General features: G+C 45.6%; 1 protein-coding gene across 1 annotated transcript in view; it reads right to left on the bottom strand.

Annotated features, from left to right (window-relative positions):
- The window catches only part of LOC138516471 (cyclic nucleotide-binding domain-containing protein 2-like), a 1,453,423-nt gene that overhangs the window by 441,683 nt on the left and 989,460 nt on the right, over positions 1-22,280 (bottom strand). The window contains exon 12 of the mRNA XM_069631627.1: positions 21,042-21,124. Coding sequence (XP_069487728.1) covers positions 21,042-21,124 — 83 coding nt within the window. The remainder of the gene's footprint in view (positions 1-21,041; positions 21,125-22,280) is intronic.

Here is a 22,280-nt window from a genome sequence, read left to right as displayed (position 1 = left end):
GCTAAGGTGGGGGATGCAAAATTGATATCAATGTTTGATTTGAGGGCAGCAAACAATCAGATAGTTTTACATCCTGATTCCTGTCCACCAACTGCATTGTGATGGTAGATGGGATGGTCTACTTTAGGAAGATGCTGTTTGGATCGACATTATCCTTTGCAGTTTTCCAGCAAATGATGCACATAATGTTTAAGGGAATTTCAGGGGTGGTGGTGTTGTAAGATTAATTACTGGTGTTTGGATGTACAAAGTGTGATCATAACAAAAAACTGGGGAAGGTCTTGTCGCAGTAAAAAGAGAGGGTAATGACAGCATTGCAGAAGGAAACATTTTTGAAGGCTTCAGTGGAGTACACAGAACATGTGATATCAGCACATGGGGCAAAGCCAAGGGTTGGTGAAAGGGAGCAGGTATTGTCATTGTTAGGCTTCAACAAGTGCTTTGTTAGACTTGTCCATGGATATACAACTCTGATTGAAACTTTGAGGGAATTGTTTAAGAAAGGTGCCAAGTATGAATCAAGTGAGGTGTGTGCAAAGATTTTCCAAAGCATAAAGGGAGCCATAGCAGCCATAGCAGGAGCACCTGTTCTGAAAGTGTGCCATGAGGATGTGCTACGTGTTGTGATGGTTGATGCGAGTGCCTGTCGGCTTGGAGCTGTCTTAGGGCATGTTGTAAAGGTAAAGAGCACACAATAGTGTTTGCTTCTTGTATGTTACATTATTCTGAGTGCCCTGTCATGGAGCAGGAGGCACTAGCATATGTATGGGCCGTATATCATATTAAGGTATATTTCATGGGGACTTCATTTATTCTTCAGACAGACCACAAACCCTTGTTAAAGGTACTTGAAGTTGGGGGAAACACAAACTTTATTGCCAGTTTGTCCCGATTGGGTTATAAATTACAGGAGCATCTGAATGAACCGCGTATGTGCCTGGATCAAACAATGGGAGGGCAGACTGCTTGATGTATCATCTGCCAGTGCCTGGTAGTGAGGAGGTGGTCAAGAGGCGTGGGGGGTGAAGACAGGGAGATGGTTGCAGTTTTGGGTAATGTGAGTAACTCTTTGTCTGATCAGGAATGGTGGATGGCTACCATGCAGGATAACACGTTGCAAGGGGTGATGCTCTATATGAGGTGTGAGTTGCCCAGAGAAGTATGAACGGTGTGCCACAGCCACTTGTTAAAGTGCAAGATGAATTGTCATGGAGGATAACATCTTCATTTAGTATCACAGGTTATAGCCTCCAACAAGTGAGAGAGCTAGGTCACTTAACATCAAGCATGAGGGCTATGGAATAGCATATATGGCTACGAGGTGGCAAAGGGAATTAAATTGGCACCGGAAAATGGATGTTGAGATGGAATGGTTGGTAGGAAGATCGGTTGCGTGTCAAAGGCCAAGATGCTTGACTGTAGTCATGTGCCACAATAGATTGTGGATTGGCTTGAGATGCCATTGACCAAGATAGCAGTGGATTTTATGGGGCCAAAGTAGAGGTTAGGCTTGAATGAATGTAATGTTTCGATGGTTGTTGATTATCATTCTCAGTGGTTGGAGGTTCAGTTCATGTTGAAGCCTACCCCAGAACAGATTGTTTAGGTTTTTTCACAATTTGGGTGAGAGGGGGTGCAAGAGGTGTTGGTGATGGACAGAGTCCAGGTTACATCAAAAGAGATGCAGCTATTTTGATGGAGTTGGGCATTAAAAGCTGGAATATGGGATTGTACCATCCCCAACCTAATGGGTTGGTGAAAACGGCTAACAAAAAACTGAAATGTGCATGCCATTCTGCCCGCAAATCCCTGTTTGATGAATGGATATTTTTGCGGGCAGAATGGCATGCAAATCCCCGTTTTACACACAAATAATTCCATGAATCAGGGCCAAAACAAAACCTTTTTCTAGTATGTACCTTCTAGGTTCGACCAGGCCTTCCTTGGCAGAAGCAACAGAGAGTCTGATCCGTAGGTCAAGATAGCCACCACCTTTGCCTTGTAGATTTCAAGTATTGAGAGCAGCGATTATCTGCAGAATCTTCTTTTCAAGACTACTGCTTGACTCGCCAACATCAACACCTTCCACTTTAGGGAAACAATGTTGTTGGCCTCCACCTTGCTTCGGCCAATACATATTCCCCAAGTACTTGAATGATTCCACCTGATTAATCACTACTGGGCCCAGGTGCCATTTGAACTGTTGTTTCTTTCTGCAATGGGAGTTTTCCAGGGTCAAGATCTTGGTTTTCACCTTATTAATTACCAGATTGTTCTCTCTTGCGTATTCATGCAATCTCTTTAACTGTCTCTGTAGCCCTATTTCCGCATGGTCTGGTAGCATGAGCTCATCTGCATATAATATGCAGCCCAATTTAACTCCACCTATTTTTTTGGTGGAAAGCATCTTACATCTTCCATATAGGCACCCAAATCGGACAAATCCAAATTGAAAAGCAGGCAACCTTTTGTGATGCCTCAACATGTGACCTAGCGAATTAGACACCATGCACTCCAAATGTATGGTACGATTATTATAGTAGAACAATTTAAGAAAATATAAAACAGCTTTTAAGGTGCAGAGGAGAAAAGAAACAGCCCTGGCATATGGGTTGTCAATACAATAGAACAAGAGTGTGTTCCCTGTTAGCGAACTCCCGTCCCCTGCACACTATCTATGGCTAGAGTAGCCCAGTAATTTTCGAATAGTAGAAATAAGTATTTCAATTCAAGTTACTGTTTTCTCTGTGGATCTGTTTATGCAAATAAGACCAAAAGTAGTCAATTCGCAAAGTCTTTTTTCTTTTCTCTTAAATGGTGATTTATTCCAAATGTATATGCCCAACGCGTTTCGAGATTCATTCTCTTCATCAGGGGCTGTAAGTTCAATCAATTTCCATTTATCTACAAATATTCAACAAAAATATGAATCAATAAGTGTATAATATCCATAAGTGTGTACTTATATTCTCCAAAGTTTTACATATCAAGTTGGCCCATGTTTCAGGTTCCTGTTTTAAAATTGCGTTTGACAGGCCATCAGGTCCCGATACCCTCCAGGTACAGGCCTGTTTCATCAGCATCATGATATCTTCATGCTCAAAGGGAATAATCCATGTTGACTTTGTTTTAGGTATAATTCCTTCACTTGTACATATGTCTGCATATAGGTTCTTGAAATATTTTACCCATTTTGCCTCCGCTACTCCATTTATTTGTGGTGTAATGTGAGAGCCTTCAGTTGATTTGATCAAACTCCAAACCTCAGTCGAATTCTTTTTGAAAATAGCCTTAAGCATCTTGTTGAGTCAGCAAATACAGTTGAGCCAGTTTTTGTAGGAATTTCTCAAGTTGTTCATAACAGTGGACTTGTTTAATGATGTTCCCGTTTTAACCTGACAAATGGCTCTCTGAAATGTTTGGGGTTTTTCAACTAAATGCTGGTCATAAGCATGTAGGTGTTGTTGCAGAGGAACATGACCTTCTTCATTTTTTATCAGGAACGTTTGGAGGATTGGAGCAAAATCTGTTAGTAGATCTGGAGACAGAATGTGTGCTCTACGGCTGTTTTCCTCTTACTGTTTAATTAACTTTGCGACATCTGAAGCACCACTCCCCCTTTTAATGACTTCATATCGTCCTCCGTTAAAAGCATCTACTTGGACTGCAGTGATGGAGATCCGCCTCCTCCTCCTCCTTATCTATGGGTCAACCCCTGAGTAGATCTTTGATCTCACAGCTGAAGACAAAAGTAGTTTAATGACAATTAAATGTAAGTGGATATATACTAGATCCATGCAGTCTTTTTGCACAAATTCAATCACTGCGTTGTCTTCAGTGACAATCTGCCGCAAGTTGGGAACACAGTGGAACAACGTAAGAACATTGTCTATTAGCTGTATCCACTATCCGTTCCAAATGAAGACAGTGTGAGTAGTCTCTTATGTGTGCTTTCTTTTCGTCTTTATTCCCTTCATACACTTTAGATTTAGGAGCCAAGTGAATTGGCTGCATCTGATTTAGAATTTGGGGAAATGGTTGTGCTGGTGGTGTGGTCTTCGGGTTTTCAGTCGCTTTTAACGGATCCGCCATACATGGTGTGGGTTGAGTCTCTTCACACATCATTTGTTGCATTATGGTGTGCACTCCTGTTACATTATTCAAAAACCTCTTTGCAGACCCCTCATATGAGGTTGTAATCGCCACGTTTTTTCTCAGCCAAGATCCTCTTTTGTGCTAATGTTAAGAAAGGTCTTGTTAGGACTTATCGTCCCACTGTTGATAACTAAGTTATTTATGGCACAAGTGTTGAGATTGTCCTTGTCGCAGGTGAGGTCTATATTGTTTCCTAAGGAATATGTAGATAGATTCATCACATAAACCATTGCTTCGGTCTCCAAATGCTGATCCGGAGATGTTTGGTTATTCTGATCTTGGGCCCTTTGATTTGTGTTTTTAGGACTATGCTGCACTCTAGGATTCTTCCCCGCTTGTGGCATTGTTAAGTTTCTTAAGAAACTCCTTGAATCCTTCGATTTAACCATTGGAAGAGGCCTTAATTGTTTACTTATGGCGTTCGTCACAGCTTTCCTTTTTTTGTTCTTGCAAATGTAGGAAAGGGTTTCAAAATTGTAGTTTTGGTATTCCCATCAGTTGTAACTTCCAGACTCCCTTCTGTTGTTTCGCCCTTACGCAGAGGTTGCTAAAGTTGTTAACGTCTACATTGAGTTTTCTTCTTAATTATCGGGTGCGTGGGCGGACCCACGCAGGCGCTTCCCCATCCTAAAGGATGATGTGCACCAGACCCGCCAATCAATACTTGTCTCACATAACACATTGAGTTTTCTAATAAAATAGAATTTCGAGAATGCACACGCAGCAACGGGGCCTGTTCAATCCAATCTTTTTCCTTATTAGTGTCACCACAGTTTGTGGAGGGATTCACAGCAGGTCTTTGCTCGCCCGATGATCTCTAGGGTAAGCAGCCTCTGCTGTTGTGAGTCCCTCGATGAAAATGACCTTGATATGCAACAAAGCCAGCAACATTCTATGGTTCTTTAAGGTATCGTTTATAGACTCATATAGTTTTAAAAACTGTGTAATTGCCATAGATACTGCCCACATTTGGCTAAAGGGGTCAGCAGAAGGGGCAGAATTCCAAAGTATAGTTTCTTTGTTCCATCTTTTTGTAATTGGTCGATCACTCCTTGAGTAAGATGAACCAGACGATGATGATATTGCCGGCGGTCATTGTATCCTTTTTTGAAAAAGACAGTTCTTTTCCTAGATCTGCCAAATTTACTGAAAAGGTCTCTTAGAACGACCTATGATCATCCTCACTGATTACACTAGAGTTTAACCCAGTGATCTTCTCACGCATTGAGTTTAACCCTTACTCGTTCCCCCGTCTGCTATTATATGTTCCCAGGGGTGACAAACAAACAGCATCAACCAATTCAATCGTTTTTCTTGTTCTATTGTTGTCACATTGTAGTAATAGGGCCATCTGAGTTTGTTTTCCCAGAGGCGGAACCATTACCCGTGGGTCTGAGTTGTTAACGTTCACAAGGCTTCCCACGTTGTTCCCCTGCTCCATCACTTCCTTATTGTTCTTAGTCGTGTTTTTCTGGCAAGCTTTCTGCCTCTGGTCCAGTTCATTGATTACCTCTGGTCTTACATTTTTAATTAGGTTTGAAAGCTGGAGAGGGCCCTACTTTGGCCAGACGCTTTAACAATTCCACATTGGTTATTTCTACTTCCTGAACAGGGCCCCCCAGGTACGCGTATTAGTGAGCCTTCATGAAGTACGTTCTCATTATTCGCACAGCAGTCTAAAACTCCAGCCCCTCCCCGCATTTGTTTACAGAGCACCTGTGGCAGTATTTTCTGCAACTGAGGCTGGGGGATGCCTTCCACCTCCATTTCAGAACCTCGTTGCAGGCAATCACAGTATTATCCACGTTGGTATCAGACTCCGAAAGTAGACAAGGAGGAGAGCAGGCCGGCAAAGAGTCTCACATAGCCAATGCCAATATTTTCTCACCCCGGTGTTTGCCTGTTATCTTGTCGGCCAGCACCATTTCAACAGCCGGGCTGCACAACTCCATACAGTGTCTCCCGCTTCTCAAGATACAAAGTTGCTCTTCTTCCAGAGTCAGCTCGCCGTTGAGAAGTTTCTTGACCATTTTCCCCAATTCCGATTCCAGTCCCAGTCCGAGCACCAGCCCAGTCATGGTCTCTGGAGGTTGGCTGGGGCGTGACTGGACTCAGCTCAGGACTCCACAAGGGCGATCCGCGCCCACTGCAGGCAAATATAGATTTTCTTAAAGCAATATCACAGTATTGCAGTGAAGTAAAATGTACACCAAACACAGCTTTCTCTGAGTGGTGTCTGCACTGAACACTCCTGACCGAATGCCTTTTGTGGGTGACTGGACTCAGCTCAGGACTCCACATTGGTGCTCCGCGCCCCCTGCAGGCAGTTATAGATTTTCTTAAAGCAATAGCACAGTATTGCAGCAAAGTGAAATGTGCACCAAACACATCTTTCTCTGAGGGGAGTCCGGAGTGTGTAATTAGTAGAGCCATTCAATAGATTTGAGTATAGAGTAAGAGTGGAGTGTGAATTTGCAAGTCATGAGGACCAAATGCGGAATTATGAAGCAGAGACAGGAGTCAAGAAAGTGCAATCAGAAAAGTGAAGTCAAAGGTCAGTGAGTATGAAGTCAGAAGATTGGAGTTAGTGTCTCAGTTGATTCGAGAGTGAATTATGAATAGTATTGTGGAATATCAAGTATGGTAGAGTGTGGACCAATATAGAGTATGGCAGAGTGATGAGTATGTAGTGTGAGATATTAAAGTAGAAGGTAAAGCCTCATGTGTGGTGGAGTATGGTTCACTGTAATGTGTGTGTAGTTTGGTGCTGTGTGGTAGTACATGGCTTGTGGTGGAGTGTTGAATGCAATGAAGTTGGTAGTGTGGAATATGCTTGAGTCCAGAACTAGGGCTTAACATGCCCCCTCTCTCACTCAGTGCTGCATAGATTTGTATTCAATAGACTAGTGAAAAGGGGGCTGATAACAGAGGCCAGTTCCAAGTAATCACAGTTGTTGGTGAGTTCACAGGTCCTCCAATTTATTTTACTTATTTATTTATAATTCGCCAACAGCCCGCGGGCATCCTGGCACAACAAAAACACACAAGGACAACACATAGGATGGGACAATGGACAGCAGATTCACCAGCTCAGCACATGAACTTGGGATATACGAAACAGAAGATCAAAGGAGTTACCTGAAAAGATGGGTTTTGAAGGAGCAATTCCAAAATGGCTGCCGGCTTATGAGGACGCACATCTCCTGTGCACCACACACGCGAGAACTAGAAGGAGTTGTGAAGCAGACACAAAGCCATCTGAAAATGCGCCAGTAGGCAGCGATCCACAGTGAAACTTAGTGGGAAGAAAAGAGGAGAAATCCCGCAACAGCTGAGGTCCCCCAATGGACAAGCTGGAGGCGAGAGGCCAGCATAGTGTCCACACCCGGGGGAGCTTGGTGACCGGTGAGCCCTTGCCGGGGTCCGAGTGTGGCAAGACCCCAACATCAGCAGCAGCCCAAGGGGTGAGCGGCGTGAATCGGGGGATTGCCCCGTGCAGATCGCGTCCCCTGTTGCCCCCACCGGTGCATGAGCGGAGCCTGGAGCATGTAGGCATCACCCTGCTTGTTCTTCCAGGCGGAATCGCTGGAGTAGCGGGTAAAGCTGACGACACGCGGCAGAGTGCTGCAGTGATAAAGTACTGACTGCCCCCACTATGGTGCAACCGGTACCCCCCCAGGGTGAGACGGCCTGAGCCAGTGACCATCTCAGCGGAAAGGGGAGTGCGCTGGGCGAAGGCCCCTTCAGACCCCAACATAGTGAAGAGGTGAGCCTGCCAACAGAAAGGGGGAGAGAGCGGACCGCCGCAGCCCCGCAGAGCACCGAGGCTGGACAATTTCCAGCTATTGCGAAATCACAGAGGAGAGGAGAAGACGGCCGTACCTGGAAGCAAAGCACGGCGCAAACGCCTCGGGCCACGGTGCTTCGGCTCACCCAGGAAGCACAGAGCAGCCAGCAGATCGCCGACTTCAAAGGTAGGCAGTCCCCAGGAAGCGCGCCCAGGCAATCCATGAGTGGAGCCCTACCAGCCCCACAGATGTGATCCGATGCCGTAAAACAACAGTGGGGGAGGCTAACACTGACACTGAGGTCCAGCCACAGCTCCGGATGGGGGCCGGAAACCGGAGACGCCCACCCCCATACCCTGGCTATAGGAAAGAATCAGCAGGACACGGGCACGCGACTGCAGGGGGCACGAAGTTTGGACATTTATAAGGCAAAAAATCTTTCCTGGAGACCCTTCAAAACCTAGAAAAGCCACGCAGCAGGGTGCTACCATAGAAATAGCTGGTCATACCTCACCCAAACATACAATGGCAGCAGCAAACCCTCTGCCATTCCCGCTACGACCCAGAGTGCGGGCCCAGCACGCATCAACTTACAACCGGGCCGGAGAGGGAGCCCCGAGTGCAGGGACCCACTGGAGTGCAGAATTACAGACACAAGACACGCTCAACCCCCCCCAGTGGCCAGGGAAACCCTACAAAGTAAGTCACAAGGGAGAGCATGTAAGAGAACTGAACAGGGCTGCGGGAGGGGAGCCCATCCATCAAAGGTCTGTGCCACACAACAAGGGTCTCACCCATGAGGGTAAACAGTCGGCAGTGAGGGAGAACTTCGGTGGAAGACCTACAACCCTGATGCCAGGGGCAAGAACGAAAAGCGTTCCCCCAAAAATAAAGGGGATAACTAAACAGCAGGAGAGCCAATTGGCCAAGTCCTGGAGACAAAAGCAACCACTGGACCTGCTATCACCCTCGCCTACTCAGGATTCAAAGGAGTCAAACCCAGCCACACCACGAGGCACTATGACCTCCGACAAGGAAGAACTGCTGAACTGTTTGAAAGGCATGGAAGCAAGGATAATGGACACATTCCAGGTCCAAATAGGGCAGCTGAAGGAGGAACTAAAAGCCTCCTTGCAGGAGGTCCGTATGGAGGTGAATGAGTTAGGGGACAGGGTGGACACAGTGGAGAATGGCCTGTCTAGCATCACGGAAGAAGTAAAGCAGAACAGCATCCTGCTAGACCAAGTGGCTAGGGCTACCAGAACCCTTGAACTGTAGGCCGAGAACCTTGAAAACAGATCACGAAGGTCCAACATAAGGATTAAAGGCCTGCCAGAGAGTGCTGGAGAGGGTCCTTCGGGACACGATGCAACAAACCTTCAGCAACATGCTACCGGACACCCTGTCCGAAACAATAGGGTTCGAAAGGATACATTGCGTGGGCCCCAAGAGAAATGAACCGGGCGCAAGGCCCAGGGATGTGCTGGTTGCCTTCACATCCTACAGAATGAAGGAAAGCATCCTGAGAGCGCCCAGAACCCTCACAGACCTGACTGTCAACGGTAGCCCTATCCAGCTGTTTCAAGACCTGGTGCTTATGACCCTCCACAAGAGGAGACTTATGCGGCCAGTAATGAAGGCCCTACAAGCGAAGCACGTGACCTATAGCTGGTCGTATCCCTTTGAGCTGACATTTAACTGGGAAGGAAAACAGAGAAGGATTAGCACTCACTGTTACATATTGAGGAGGACCACAGAGAAACCGGGCCTACGTGGAACACCCCGACCACTCCAACTAACCCATGTGAATGGTCCACAGAACGGAGAGGTAGACCCAGAAGAGAGTCTAAACTGACTGGTCCATATAAAAGCCAAGCACTATGGAACCAATAGGGGCGAGACAATTTACGGCCCACAGAAATGCCTAAGCAAACTGGCAGGATACCACTAATGGTCTGCAAGCGAACCCAAATGCTAGCCTGTGCGAAGACAGGTGAAGCCATAACTTAAAATCTAATTCAGGGTATGCAAATATCCTGGCACACAGAACTTCTGGGTCGAACCATGACCCAACACCCCATAACAACAGTGGGGGGGGATTCCTAGGAACCCAGGTAACATGCCACAAGGGGGGGATGAGGGGAGGGGAAAGAGAGGGGGCAGGATCAGGGGGGCAGGGATAGGGAGGAGGGGGGAAACGGTTCAAAGAGTAATGTGGAACAGTTCTAGACGGGAAGAGGAGAATGGGGGCAGGGGTGTGGGAGTCGGGTCAGCCAGGATAACAGGGAGGGTGAACGGCAACCCATACACACAATGAAATGGCGGATATGATAATAGTATCCCTGAACACACAAGGGCTGAACTCGCCCATGAAATGCTGGGCAATCCTGGATAGGCTAAGGGCAATGCAGACGACGACAGGTATCCTTCAAGAAAATCATCTCCTCTCTAAAGACGAAAAGAGGATGGCCCATAGGGCCTTCCCCCAGCAATATTACGCATCCAGTGGGGAAAAGAAGCGGGGAGTGGCCATCCTGATCAGCCGAGAATTGGGCTTTACAAAATCACAACTTCGCAGAGATACAGAAGGGAGGTACCTCGGGCTTAAAGGCACGACCGGGGAAACATTTACATAATAATAGCCCTATATGCCCCCAACGAAATGCAAGATATATTTATCTCAGGAATACTGGCAAAGTTTGGCAGCTAGCGCGAGAGTCAGCTGATCATAGGTGGGGACTTTTACTGTGTTATGAAGCCTACCCTGGACAAAGCACTCCCACCCACATTAGCGGATCAGAAAAACAGGCAAGCATTGGGAAAACCCTTTCAGGAACTGGGGGTAATAGAAACATGGCTGTTCTTCCAGGGGGGAAACAGTATACACACACTATTCTGCAGTCCACATGGGCTATTCTAGGATAGACATGATCTTGATCACAGCAACACTGGTCCCCCAGGTGACAAAAGTAGAGATAGGGGTGGAATATCTCTCCGACCATGCGCCGGTGGTGGTTATGATATGATATGGCATTCATAACGTGCCTATACACAAGTGTTTCAAGGCGCGACGAGGCAAGGGAGGGGAACAAAGGGAGGACGGACAACGATCCTACTAGGCCAGGTGTCATTCAGACAGCGCAAGTGCATGGGAAGGGGGCAGGGACAGTGCAGTACATGGAAAAAGATGATAACAATAAGTAACGGCCAGCAAGTGGCAAGTGCATGGGTAAGTGCGGGCATCAGGTTTCGTGTCCAGGCCAGTGCAGTTCCGTTTACAGCAGGGGTCAGCAGAGAAGAGGAGGAGAAAAAGCAGAAGCAAAGAGAAAGTTCTTGAGGTGCTTCCGGAACTGGAGATGGTTCTCCTCAAGTTTAAGGGAGGCAGGGAAGCTGTTCCAGAGGGAGGCACCAGCTGAAGAAAGAGATCTACCACCAACTCATTGCTTGGAGAAGCGACTGACCCTGAGGGAGTTGGAGGCGGATGAGAGAAGAGCTCGAGAAGGAAGATATTTAGGAAGAGAGAGTTGGAGGTATTGAAGCCCCAGACCCCAGAAGGCCTTGTGAACGATGCAGAGGGTTTTGAACTTAATCCTCGCAGCCACTGTGGGCCAGTGCAGAGATTTCAGTCCTGGAGAGATACGATCCCTGGGCTTGAGGCCAAGGACAAGTCTCGCAGTCCTGTTCTGGATAAGTTGCAGAAGGCGGAGAGTAGAATCAGGTAGATTTAGAAAGAGGCTGGTACAATAGTCCAGCCTAGAGGGAACCAGACCTCTGGAGACAGTGAGTTTCTGGGGGAAGGAGAGGAAAGGAAGAATACCTCCGAGGAGGTGCAGCTGGTAGTGTGACTTCTTACAGACGTCAGAGATGTGAGGAGAGAAGGAGAGTGTGAAGTCGAAGATGACCCCAAAGTTTTTAGCCTTGCAGGTGGGAGCAGGAAGAGGGCCAAGAGAGGCCGGCCAGAGAGCTACAGGGAAGGAGTGAGCAGGTGTGCCGATGAGGAGAATCTCAGTCTTACTAGCATTAAGGCAGAGGTCATTGGCGGAACACCACTCCTGGATAGCAGACAGACAGTCAGAGACGAAGGAAGGAGAGGAGGAGGCTGAGCACAGCCTGAAAATGAGCTGGGTGTCATCCGCATAGCACTGAAAGTTGGGGCAGAGAGCGGCGATGCGTTGGCATCGAGTTGTGGGGAGTGGTGGGTAGGCAAAAGCCTGCTTGGAGATTAAACTAGCTGATTCTGAGGGACACCACGATCAGGGCACTTATAGAGAGCACTATAAATAACTATTTCGGAGAGAAGGATAACGGGGAAACAAACTGGGGGGTGGTCTGGGATGCAGGGAAGGCGGTAGTCCGGGGAGAGTTTATTTCACAAGCAGCGGCATACTACAAAGAAAGAGCCCTTATAACACAAATGTTAGTAAAGGAGGTAAAGGAGGCCGAGAACCTACACATAACCCGACAATCAAGGAAATCATTGAGAGAGCTTAGAAAGATTAGAGCACGGATCGAAAACTACACAGCGGATCAGGTAGCCCAAATACTGTTGAATACGAAACAATCCTATTACATTCATGGGCGAAAGCAAACAAGTTCCTGGCCGCGAAACTGAAGAAAATAAAAACGTGCAACTATATAGCACAATTAAAGGACAAACAAGGGATCCCGCACACAGCAGAGAAAAAGAAATTCTAAATAATGGTGCAATTCCATGAGGAACTCCTACATCCTACACAGCGAAAACCTTGACCCAGAACAGCAGAGCTCCAATATGCAGCCCACCCCCCCCACCTCAGATCACAGAACAGGATAGGCAGGTACTCGGGGGCCCGATCACAGCGCAGGAGGTAAATGATGCGATCACGACATTGCCGGCAAACAAGGCCCTGGGTCCTGACAGCCTGGGAAATGGTTACTACAAAACCTTGTGTACACAGCTGCTGGCCCTGCTGACACACCTCTTCAACACAATTAGGGAAGGGGTTTGGTCACGGCTGACATGGGGAGATCCACGACTATATTGACCCTGATACTGGGGACGGACCCTCTTGAATGCACAAACTATCGTCCCATTGCACTGCTAAACACGAATGCGAAGATCTATGCTAAAATCCTGGTCGCCAGATTGATGAAAGTCCTCCTGAGTATCATACACGACAACCAGGCAGGTTTCATCACGGGGGAGGCACACACAGGACAATGTGAGGCGGGCAATAGATATCACTGACATGGGAACGGGCACACAACAAGAGTTTTCAGTGGCCGCACTGGATGCCAGATGGGCATTTGACATTCTGGAGTGGAAATATCTGAGGTTTGTCCTGGACGGCTTCGGGTGCGGCCTGGAATTCACACCGATGGTGCTTGCTACTTTCCAAATGCCATCAACGAGCGAAGAGAAGGGACCAGGTGCAGTCATCAAGAGTACAACCAAAATAATGTTCCCACAATAAATGCACCAGGCACAACACAGATGTTGAGGAGATAATACTGTACAATTTAGAGGCCTGACATCAGAGACCATGGTAAACTGCAGCAATCTATAGGCATCAGGTAAAAGGATATAATTGGTGAAGTGATGAAGTGCATCTAGACAAGCATTGTTAAAATAATTAAAGTCTGCGTTGGAAATGGAGAATAAGTGTTTTAATTGTTGAGAGGAAAGAATAGAAGGACCATTAACAATTTCTTGAATGAATCTGATGCCTTTTTTTAACCAGGATCTCCGATTCAAGGCTCTTTTTATTAATCAAATATTGTTATTGTGCCATAGCAAAGGGGAGAGGCTCTTATTAGGAGTTTTAGTATGAGGAAAGAGAAATATTTCCAGGGCAGAAATTGATGCTTTAATGGGATCAGAAATAGCTATGGAGGAATGATTAAATAGGTCGATGAGGTCAGCAATTTCAAAGGGATGAACTAGATATTTCTCTAAAATACACCATGAGGGAATATCTGACACTTCTGGACATGCAAACCAGCAGCGGGATTGTTTAAGGAGAAAGGCAGAGTGATATAATTTAAAATCATGAACCTTACCCCGCCCATGTCATAGGGCGCCTTCACCTTGGCAACACCTATTCTTTTACTTTTACCATTACCACAGAGAAAGTTAAGTAGGATAGAATAGATAGATTTAAAAAAGGAAACAGGCAGTGGAACCGAAAGGAGCTGCAAGTAATATAAAACAATAGGGGAGAGCATATTTTTGATTGTATCAAGCTGTCCCCACCATGAGAGATAAAGGGGAGACCATCTAGAAGTTAAGTCTTTGAGTTTATCCAACAAAATCTGCGTATTGAGTTTAATAGTATCCTGGATCATAGAGGCAAAACGAATACCGAGATATTTGAATCATCAGACCATTTGAAACCAACGATATCAATATCGTATTTGAGGCAATAGGGGTTAAGAGGCAAAATTTCAGACTTATCTTTCTTAAGTTTGTATCCCGATACTTGGCTGAATTGATAGTGTGTGTCAAGTAAATTTGGGTGGTGAAGTTTAGGATTTTTTATAAGAATAAGGATGTCATCGGCATATTGTGCAATTTTAATATGTGAAACTCCCCCCGAAATTCCAGGTATATTTTTGTCAGATCTGATTAGTTCTAGTAAGGGCTTCAGTGAGAGAATGTACAGAATTATGGAGAGAGGACAATCCTGTCGAGTACCTCTATATAGGGCAAAGAAGGGGGAAGATTGGCCATTAAAACTAATTGAAGATTTAAGAGAAGAGTAGAGAAGTTTGACAAGAGAAATAACTTTTCGCCACAACCATGCCACCACAGGGATTGAAACAAAGTCCCAGTTGACACGGTCAAAGGCTTTTTCTGCATCTAGTGCAATGGCTGCATAGCCCTGTTTATCCTTTTTGCCTTAGAAGCTGAGCAAATGGCATCCAGTAATAATCTTCCATTGGAGGAGATGTTGCGTCCTTTCACAGAGCCGACTTGGTCTGATTTAATCAGAGCAGGGAGAGATGATTCAAATCTTTTTGTCAGAATTTTAGCAAAGATCTTGCTCTCGACATTGAAGAGAGATATCGGCCGATAGTTACTGGGAAGCAAGGACTCTTTATCTGGTTTAGGGAATAATATAAGGAGGCCTTCAGAGAATGAGCCGGATGAGGATTTTTGAGAGATAAAATAGGAAAATAGAGATTTGAGTTTAGGTATAAGGGAATGGGCTAGACTGTCATAAAACTTGGTGGAGAGGCCATCTGGTCCGGGGGCTTTTCACCTACCGAATCCCTTAATGGCTTGGGTGATCTCAGGAAGTGTGATATCATTATCTAAATGGAAAAGGTCAGTTTGAGGATATGAAGATGTGTTAACTTTATTGAGAATCGAAACGATACTTTCATGAGGGATAGATTTGTCTGGGGTATATAATTAGCTGTATTGGAGTTGTGACAATAATGTTGCTCAGCTAATCTTAGCTGGGAATAAAGATCCCAAAATTAGGATCAGGTAGAGTTGGACCATAAATGTTCAGAATATAAACATGTACAGAATCAATCAGGAGCTTGACCCATACCCATCGCCCATTGGTGTCAGCACCCTGGTCCAAAATTTTAAAAGGTCGTTTTTTACTAAGTAATATGGCAACTCCATTTTCCTTGGCTACTGCAGGACTAGTGATGACTTCTTTGACCCAAAGGGATTTGAGCTTCATGGCCTTATTGCTAGATAAATGTGTTTCCTGTATGCAGTCTACAGATGGTTTGAGTTTATTAAGATGAGGTATTATCTTATGTCTTTTAATGGGATAGTTGCAACCCTTAATATTCCACGTAGCACACTTAAAAATCATTTAGACGCTTAAATAATAGTAAAGACATAGTATGGAACCACAGTGGATGCCTGGATTCAAAGCAGTGATGGTACAAGTATAACCCCATGTACCCAGGAGAAGAGACATAAGGAAAACACATAAGGGATCAGGAAAGGGGAGAGGGTGTCTGATCAAGGATTGCATATATAGAAACAAAGAATGAGGAGTAATCCTCAGGATCAGAAAAAACAGGAACGTCAGCATATGTGAATAGCAGGATAAAAAAAAAAAGATCAGACTGGGACATGGGAAGAAGAGGAAGAAAAATGCAGGAGTGGGTGATGCCTGCTGAGTCATCAAAAGGAAAAAGATGACCCACAGTTGGAGAGGGACGCTACTACAGCGCCCGGCCCACCAAAGTTATCATAAGAAGATAATAACAGCATTAAGTGAAGTACAACCAACAAGTGAGAGAAAAAAATAAAAATAAAACACTCATGTTACAGAGGAGGTAGAGGCCTTTGCAGGAGAAGACCTATGCATGACTTCAGTCTTGATGGAACGTATAAAAGCCTTTAAGTCAGCCGGATCATCAAACGTGGCAGAACGACCTTCGTGTGTGACTTTTAAGGAGCATGGATGATATAACCTATATGAGATGTTGAGCTGCTTCAGAGCCGGACGAAAGGATAAGAATACCTTTCTGCATTGAGCTGTACTTCTAGCCACATGCTGTGAGATGAATAACTTGCTACCATGCCAGATAAGGGATTTCTGTTCTTTGGATGTAGATAGTATGGGCTGAAGATGGGAGTGTTCAAGTAGGTAGAAAATAAGGGTTCTGGGGGAAGGACGAGAGGAATCAGAGATTTTTGGTTGACCAATACGATGAGCTTGCTGTATGTTGAATGCGGTATCCAAGGGTAGATGAAGAATAGCTGGTAGAAATGTTTGAAAAAATGTGATGGGATCTGATCCTTCACAGCCTTCTGGCAGACCTGAAATTCAAAAATGATTACGTCTACTTCTATTTTCTAAGTCTTCATTGTGTTTCTGAAGGTCTTTAATGGATTTCTCAAGCTGTGCCACTCTAGGGGACACATCTTCCACAAGACCAACTCTTTTCTCCACCTCTTCCATTCTATTTTCGAAGCCCAACCACCTACCATCCAATTGTTGTCGTTTTTGATTCGTAGTCTCAATGAAAGGTTTAAGTTCTCTAATTACTAGTAAAATGGCTTTGATAGCAGGATAACATAGGCTAAGCGGAGGTGGTGAGTAACTTTTAGGTCTTGTTAGATTGGTTCAAGAAATATTAGAGTTTTTTGAAGCTGGCATATTTTTTTGATTGTTTTTGCTGGTAGCCATTTTTACCGCAGTTAGCGGCTGGGTAATATTCAGAGTAGATACGCTGACTCAGTTACTTAAGGTAGGTGGCCAAACAAAACGTATAAATAAGAACACTAAAGGCCGATGTTGGGTAGGGTGGTGGCAACTCTGGCACCCAGAATCGAAGTCAGCTCTTAGGATTGCATGGATTGATGTTTTTATTGTGATAGGTCACTTGGTGGTCCGCTGTTGTTGTCCTGTACCCTCTTATTTTTAATGATTTTTTCCTTTTTATCCTGGTTGTCTACATCCTGGCAATAAAGTTCATTTGGAGTAGACATATATGTATAAAAAGGAACTCAAAGTAGATGCAGCAGGACAATACAAAACCTCAACTTAATAGGTTGAAGTGCAGCGCTAAGCAACAGTGCTACAGTGACTGAATTAACTTTCACGTAGGTCTGCGTTGAAATCAGTTGGAAAACACAAACATTCAACCTGATTCAGTAACTGCAAATAGGGTTGAGGGAGGAGCAGCAATTTAAATCCTAAGTTCCACAGCTCATCCACTCAAATATAATGTAATACGGGCATTTGTACACAGCATTAAGTGACAGATCAAAGTTATTGAAATGTAGCAATTAAAGAACGTAAATTAACTGAAATTAGCTATGAGTAACCTCCTTAAATCATTAATGCGGTCAAAGTCAGAGGACACGTAAGAAATTATCAATAAAAGGGGCAGTACCTCTTCCTTGCTTTGATATATTGTGAGGTGTAGTGGCTCACCAAAAGGACCTAGTAATTAAAGTTACGTGCACTCAGCAGTACATTAACCACCATAAAATAGTTGATGGATCGCTGCGTTAAATATAGTTCTCACGTTAGTTTAATGTCTGCAGCTGTGCAGTATGTGGAGGTAGCATGTGGTGGCGTTAGACTGGAGGAGGAGCTGAAGAGGCCAAAGCCGGCACGTCACGGTAGGTGTGACGCCGAAGGTCTCAACACAAAGGGCAGTCACAGCGAAGATCAGCTTGCGGTGGAATGGCGCTGAGCTGCAGAATGAGCTCCCAAAGAGCGGAACAGCTTCAGAGCTTCAGCGTTTTCCAGTGGAACTAGCCTGAGATATGCCAGCAGGGAGAGAGTAAGAGAAATACGAAAACAAACACACTTAATGCCTTAGATATATGAAGGTGGGACGGAGCGGCTGGACTAAGCGGCCATCTTCCTCGGCGTCCGGCCACGCCCCCCAAATTTATTTTTTAAAGCATTTTTGTACTGAGTACATTACTAAGTATACAGATGTTATGTTAAAACCCATTTCTGAGTATCAAGAGTCACTCTGTGAGGCAGTGCTACTTTCAGAAATATTCAAAATAAGAAAATGGCAAATGCCTTATACTTATACGCAAGCCAAAACTGTTTGCTTTACCAATGCTTGCTTTTAACATGACTTCAATGAAGGACACACATAGTGCATAGAAAGTGAGTGGCTGAAGGCAGACCTGGTTAAGACACGTTTGTTACACCAGTAGTGGGTTTACATCTCCAATTAGAACCTGGCAGGGGGAAGCCAGCCAATCAGGTGGCTAGAAATGCAGGCTTAAACCACTGGTTTAAGCCTGCATTCCAAGCTACCTGAAGGCCGGCTCCTGCCGCCACCATCTTCCCTGCCCCTCCCAACCTCTTTTTTATATCTTTAATCCCCCCACCCTCAAACTTACCTTATTGCGGCTGCGGCTGCACTCGCCGCTGCAACCGCACCTTTCTCTCAGCTCAGAACAGCCGCCATGGAAAGAGAAGAGGAGCTCCATGCGCAGCCCCACCTTCTTTTTCCATGGTGGCCATGTTTGTAAAGGTTTTTCCTTCCTACAACGGGACGCTGCACGCGTCCCGTTGTAGGAATGAAAAACCTATCTTTTTTAGCACCCTGGGTTGCTGCTTTGGTAACCCGGGATGCTAATGGCATTCACACCCGATCTGGCCTGCCGGATCGTGTGTTAATGCCACAGCCACATTAAGTCATTCACTTTCAGAAGACTGCTTTAAAAAAAAGACACATGAAGTGCAAAGTTTGAGGGTAAGTTTTGAATATAGTGAGTTCCCATGAGGAGGTGTTTTGGGCGGCGAGCAGCAGGAACTGGGTGGGAATGCCCATAGGGATTAGCATGGCCATGGGCAGTCATTAGGTAGGCAAATAACCAAACAACACTTACAAGCTTTTTTGTCCTCATCGTATGCCATTTCGCCATATCTGTACTCTAAAGCAATAGTTTCGGCTTATAGGTGGCGCAATAACCCAAACAGAAAATTGAAGAGAAAACAGATCTGCAGATTTTAAGTTGAATTTTGAACATGCCTGTTTACTTCATGAAAAGGCATGCAGTAAATGTTTTTGCTAATGTCTTATTATTGAGTAAAAGTGTTTATTACTGAAATGTAATTAAGCTTTTTAGAGAAACTGAGCAGTCATTATCACAGAGTAATGACCCGCCCCCAGGTTACTGACGTAGTTGAAGCTAAGGGCTATGAATTTGAGAAGACTTTTATCCCAAGTGATCACAACCCCCCCACGGGGCTCTAAATGGCTATTAGTATACAGAGTTTTGCGACAAAAAAAGGAAAGTGTTTTTTTTTGTGGTGTTAAATTGAGCACTCAAAAGTAACTAGAAATGTTAATTGAATGAACATGGAATTGGCAAACACATTTTTATTGTTTCATTGCCAATTGTTAGTTTGAGAAATTGACCTGCACATTGTCCTCTCTATTTTGACGCAGCCAAAGACAATTGATTGTTTGCTGCTAGCAAAGGTTCTGCTCAAGTCACCCTGTTATAATGAGGCCTATTCCAGAGATTATAGACTGTGCTATGAGCACTCTGGTTGGCTGAGAGGAGATCTATAATGAAATCCACGTGCTAATGTCCTTTAATGCGCTTCCTCTGGCCAGGGCCCGACTGTCAGTTCCCAGGAGATTCAATGGTGCTTCTATATAATCAATGGCTTCATTCGTGGTCCTATCCCACGGGCAGGGAATCGATGCAAGATGCTGAGTGACAGCACAGACACATAGCTCCAGCATCACATTCTGGGGAGGCGGGGTGGGTGGGTGTCTTTCAGAAGTTTTCTGCTGGCACAAATCTAACTACATATGACTGTACAAGCCTCAGAGCACAGCTCAGAGAACAGCTTGTGTAGTTTCCACAGTGATTCTTTTTCAAGAAACCCGGATGTGCCCTGAGCATCACATGTTATGGAGCTGCAGGGAAAGTTGCAGAACCGTTACAATTAAAAGACAACATCAAAACCAGAGGAACTTTACAGAGAAGCATTTCCCGTAGAGGACAATCATTCCGAATCCCCAAAACGGTAGCTTTGCAATAAAATCATCTTCTTGGAACAAAGAGAATTAAAGTAAAGGGGCTCGCTTTCCAGCAGGCAGGGAGAATTCGGACACTGTGCTGCAGTCCGCTTTCCAACTGATGCCAATATTGAATTATTTGAGTGAACTGCTGCAGCGCTGCATTGGCAATCCTCGCAGCCCCTGCTTCTTTAATAGGATACATAATCCGTTTAAACAGGTGCCCAACAAGCACACAAAAAGCTACAGCCCCATAAAACATTCCTCTCACAGGCACGAGACAAGCTTTAAAAAAGAAAAACGCGGTTTTATTGACTGATAGGAAAAGCTATCATGGCAACATGATTAAAATCACAGAAAGCAGTGTCTGCATTTTCCAGTACATAAAAGGTTTATGGGGGCCGACTGTTCGAATATGCGGCAGACATCGTGGCGGGACAGCCTGGCACAGGCAGTCAAATCACGGGGAGGCAGGAAAGGGATTGCTGAGGTATGCGGGTGGTACGGGGCATTGGTCTTTCCTTCCATGGCATATCAACATTGCCAACCATAGTCAACACCGATCGCACATGCATTGCAGACTGCCTGCTAAATAGCACAGGCCGAGCCTAGACTTTGAAGCACAGCTCCTACCTGTGGCCTTGTTTTCCTGGACATCAGATTAGGGGAGCAATTTGGGACAGCCGAGTGAGCAGATCGTGGAAACAGAGCAGGTCCTAGAGGGGCAAAGAAGAATGTTTACTTCAGGTGGCACCGAAGATTTTGCATACGAATAATAACAGTTGCTGCTATTGCCCATCAAGGCGCTACTCATTGTATCGACCACAAATGAACGAAAAGCTAGGTTTATCCAAACAAGAGTCTCCTTGCACAGATTTCCTTACTGATCTAATACCTGTACTTCTGTATTTCATGCAGACAGAACATTACCCAGGCCCACAGTCTCTCATTCCAAAGTCCGTGGGCCTGGTTTACAAAAATGTTTTAACATGCGAAGGTCCCAATGAAAACATTGTTTGTATATCAGGCCCCATGTCTCTTTATACAGATGCGCACATGGCTCATCAGACCGTTGTGCCTGCAACATGCGCATACTTTTATTAAGGAAGGGCTTCATGGTCCCTTGCCCAAAGGCGCATGTGTTGCAGCTAATCTTGTGGTTTTGCCTTGCAGAGCTGTTGTGCTTTGTTTCTTTTAGCAACGCATGCCATGGTTAAGTCCAGCCCAGTGCACGTTCACCCCGGGGCGAGGGTGTACCTGCACCACGGGGCAATGGAGCCCCTGCACCACGGGGCGATGGTGTACCTGCACTGAGCTTGAGTGCACATTGTAAGTGGGAAGGGAGATGGATCCCGGGCACCCTGCAGTAGGGTATCCATGGAAGGGATGCAGTTAGACTGCACCCTGTGCACACTGCTGCCCCCCTCGTGACGTGTACCGTGTGTGCGCAAGTAATGGGAGCATAGGAAGCACACTTTAAGGTCATGGCAGGTGCACTTCGGAGCAGTGGCGTCGGTAGGGGGCTGGAGGTCCCAGGCCCCTCCTCTGAAATCCTGGGCCCCCCTTGTGCCCCTCTACCTCAGCTGGGCTATATATAATATAATATATTTCTCTGCACGATCTGCAGTTCTGTGACACACACACAGGGCCACAATCAATGCTGCTGCACAACAATGAAGAGCTGTTAAGTCACCCTGCAGCCAAAAGCAGCCCCTCCAATCAGAGTGTAGTGCACAAAACCGCTAATGATGCGTGGTGAGGTGCACAAAAGGGGTGTGGTAGTTGGTGTGCACAATGGTGCTTCTGACGTCACACATTGCCCTTTTATAGGTGCCCCCTACTTTTGTCTGTGGCCCCCTCTGTGCCCCTCCT

Source organism: Ambystoma mexicanum, chromosome 6q (assembly GCF_040938575.1).
Source record: "Ambystoma mexicanum isolate Mex_15411 chromosome 6q, UKY_AmexF1_1, whole genome shotgun sequence".
Taxonomy (NCBI): domain Eukaryota; kingdom Metazoa; phylum Chordata; class Amphibia; order Caudata; family Ambystomatidae; genus Ambystoma; species Ambystoma mexicanum.
Note: the sequence above shows the minus strand (reverse complement) of the source record. Positions and strands in the feature narration are given on the sequence as shown.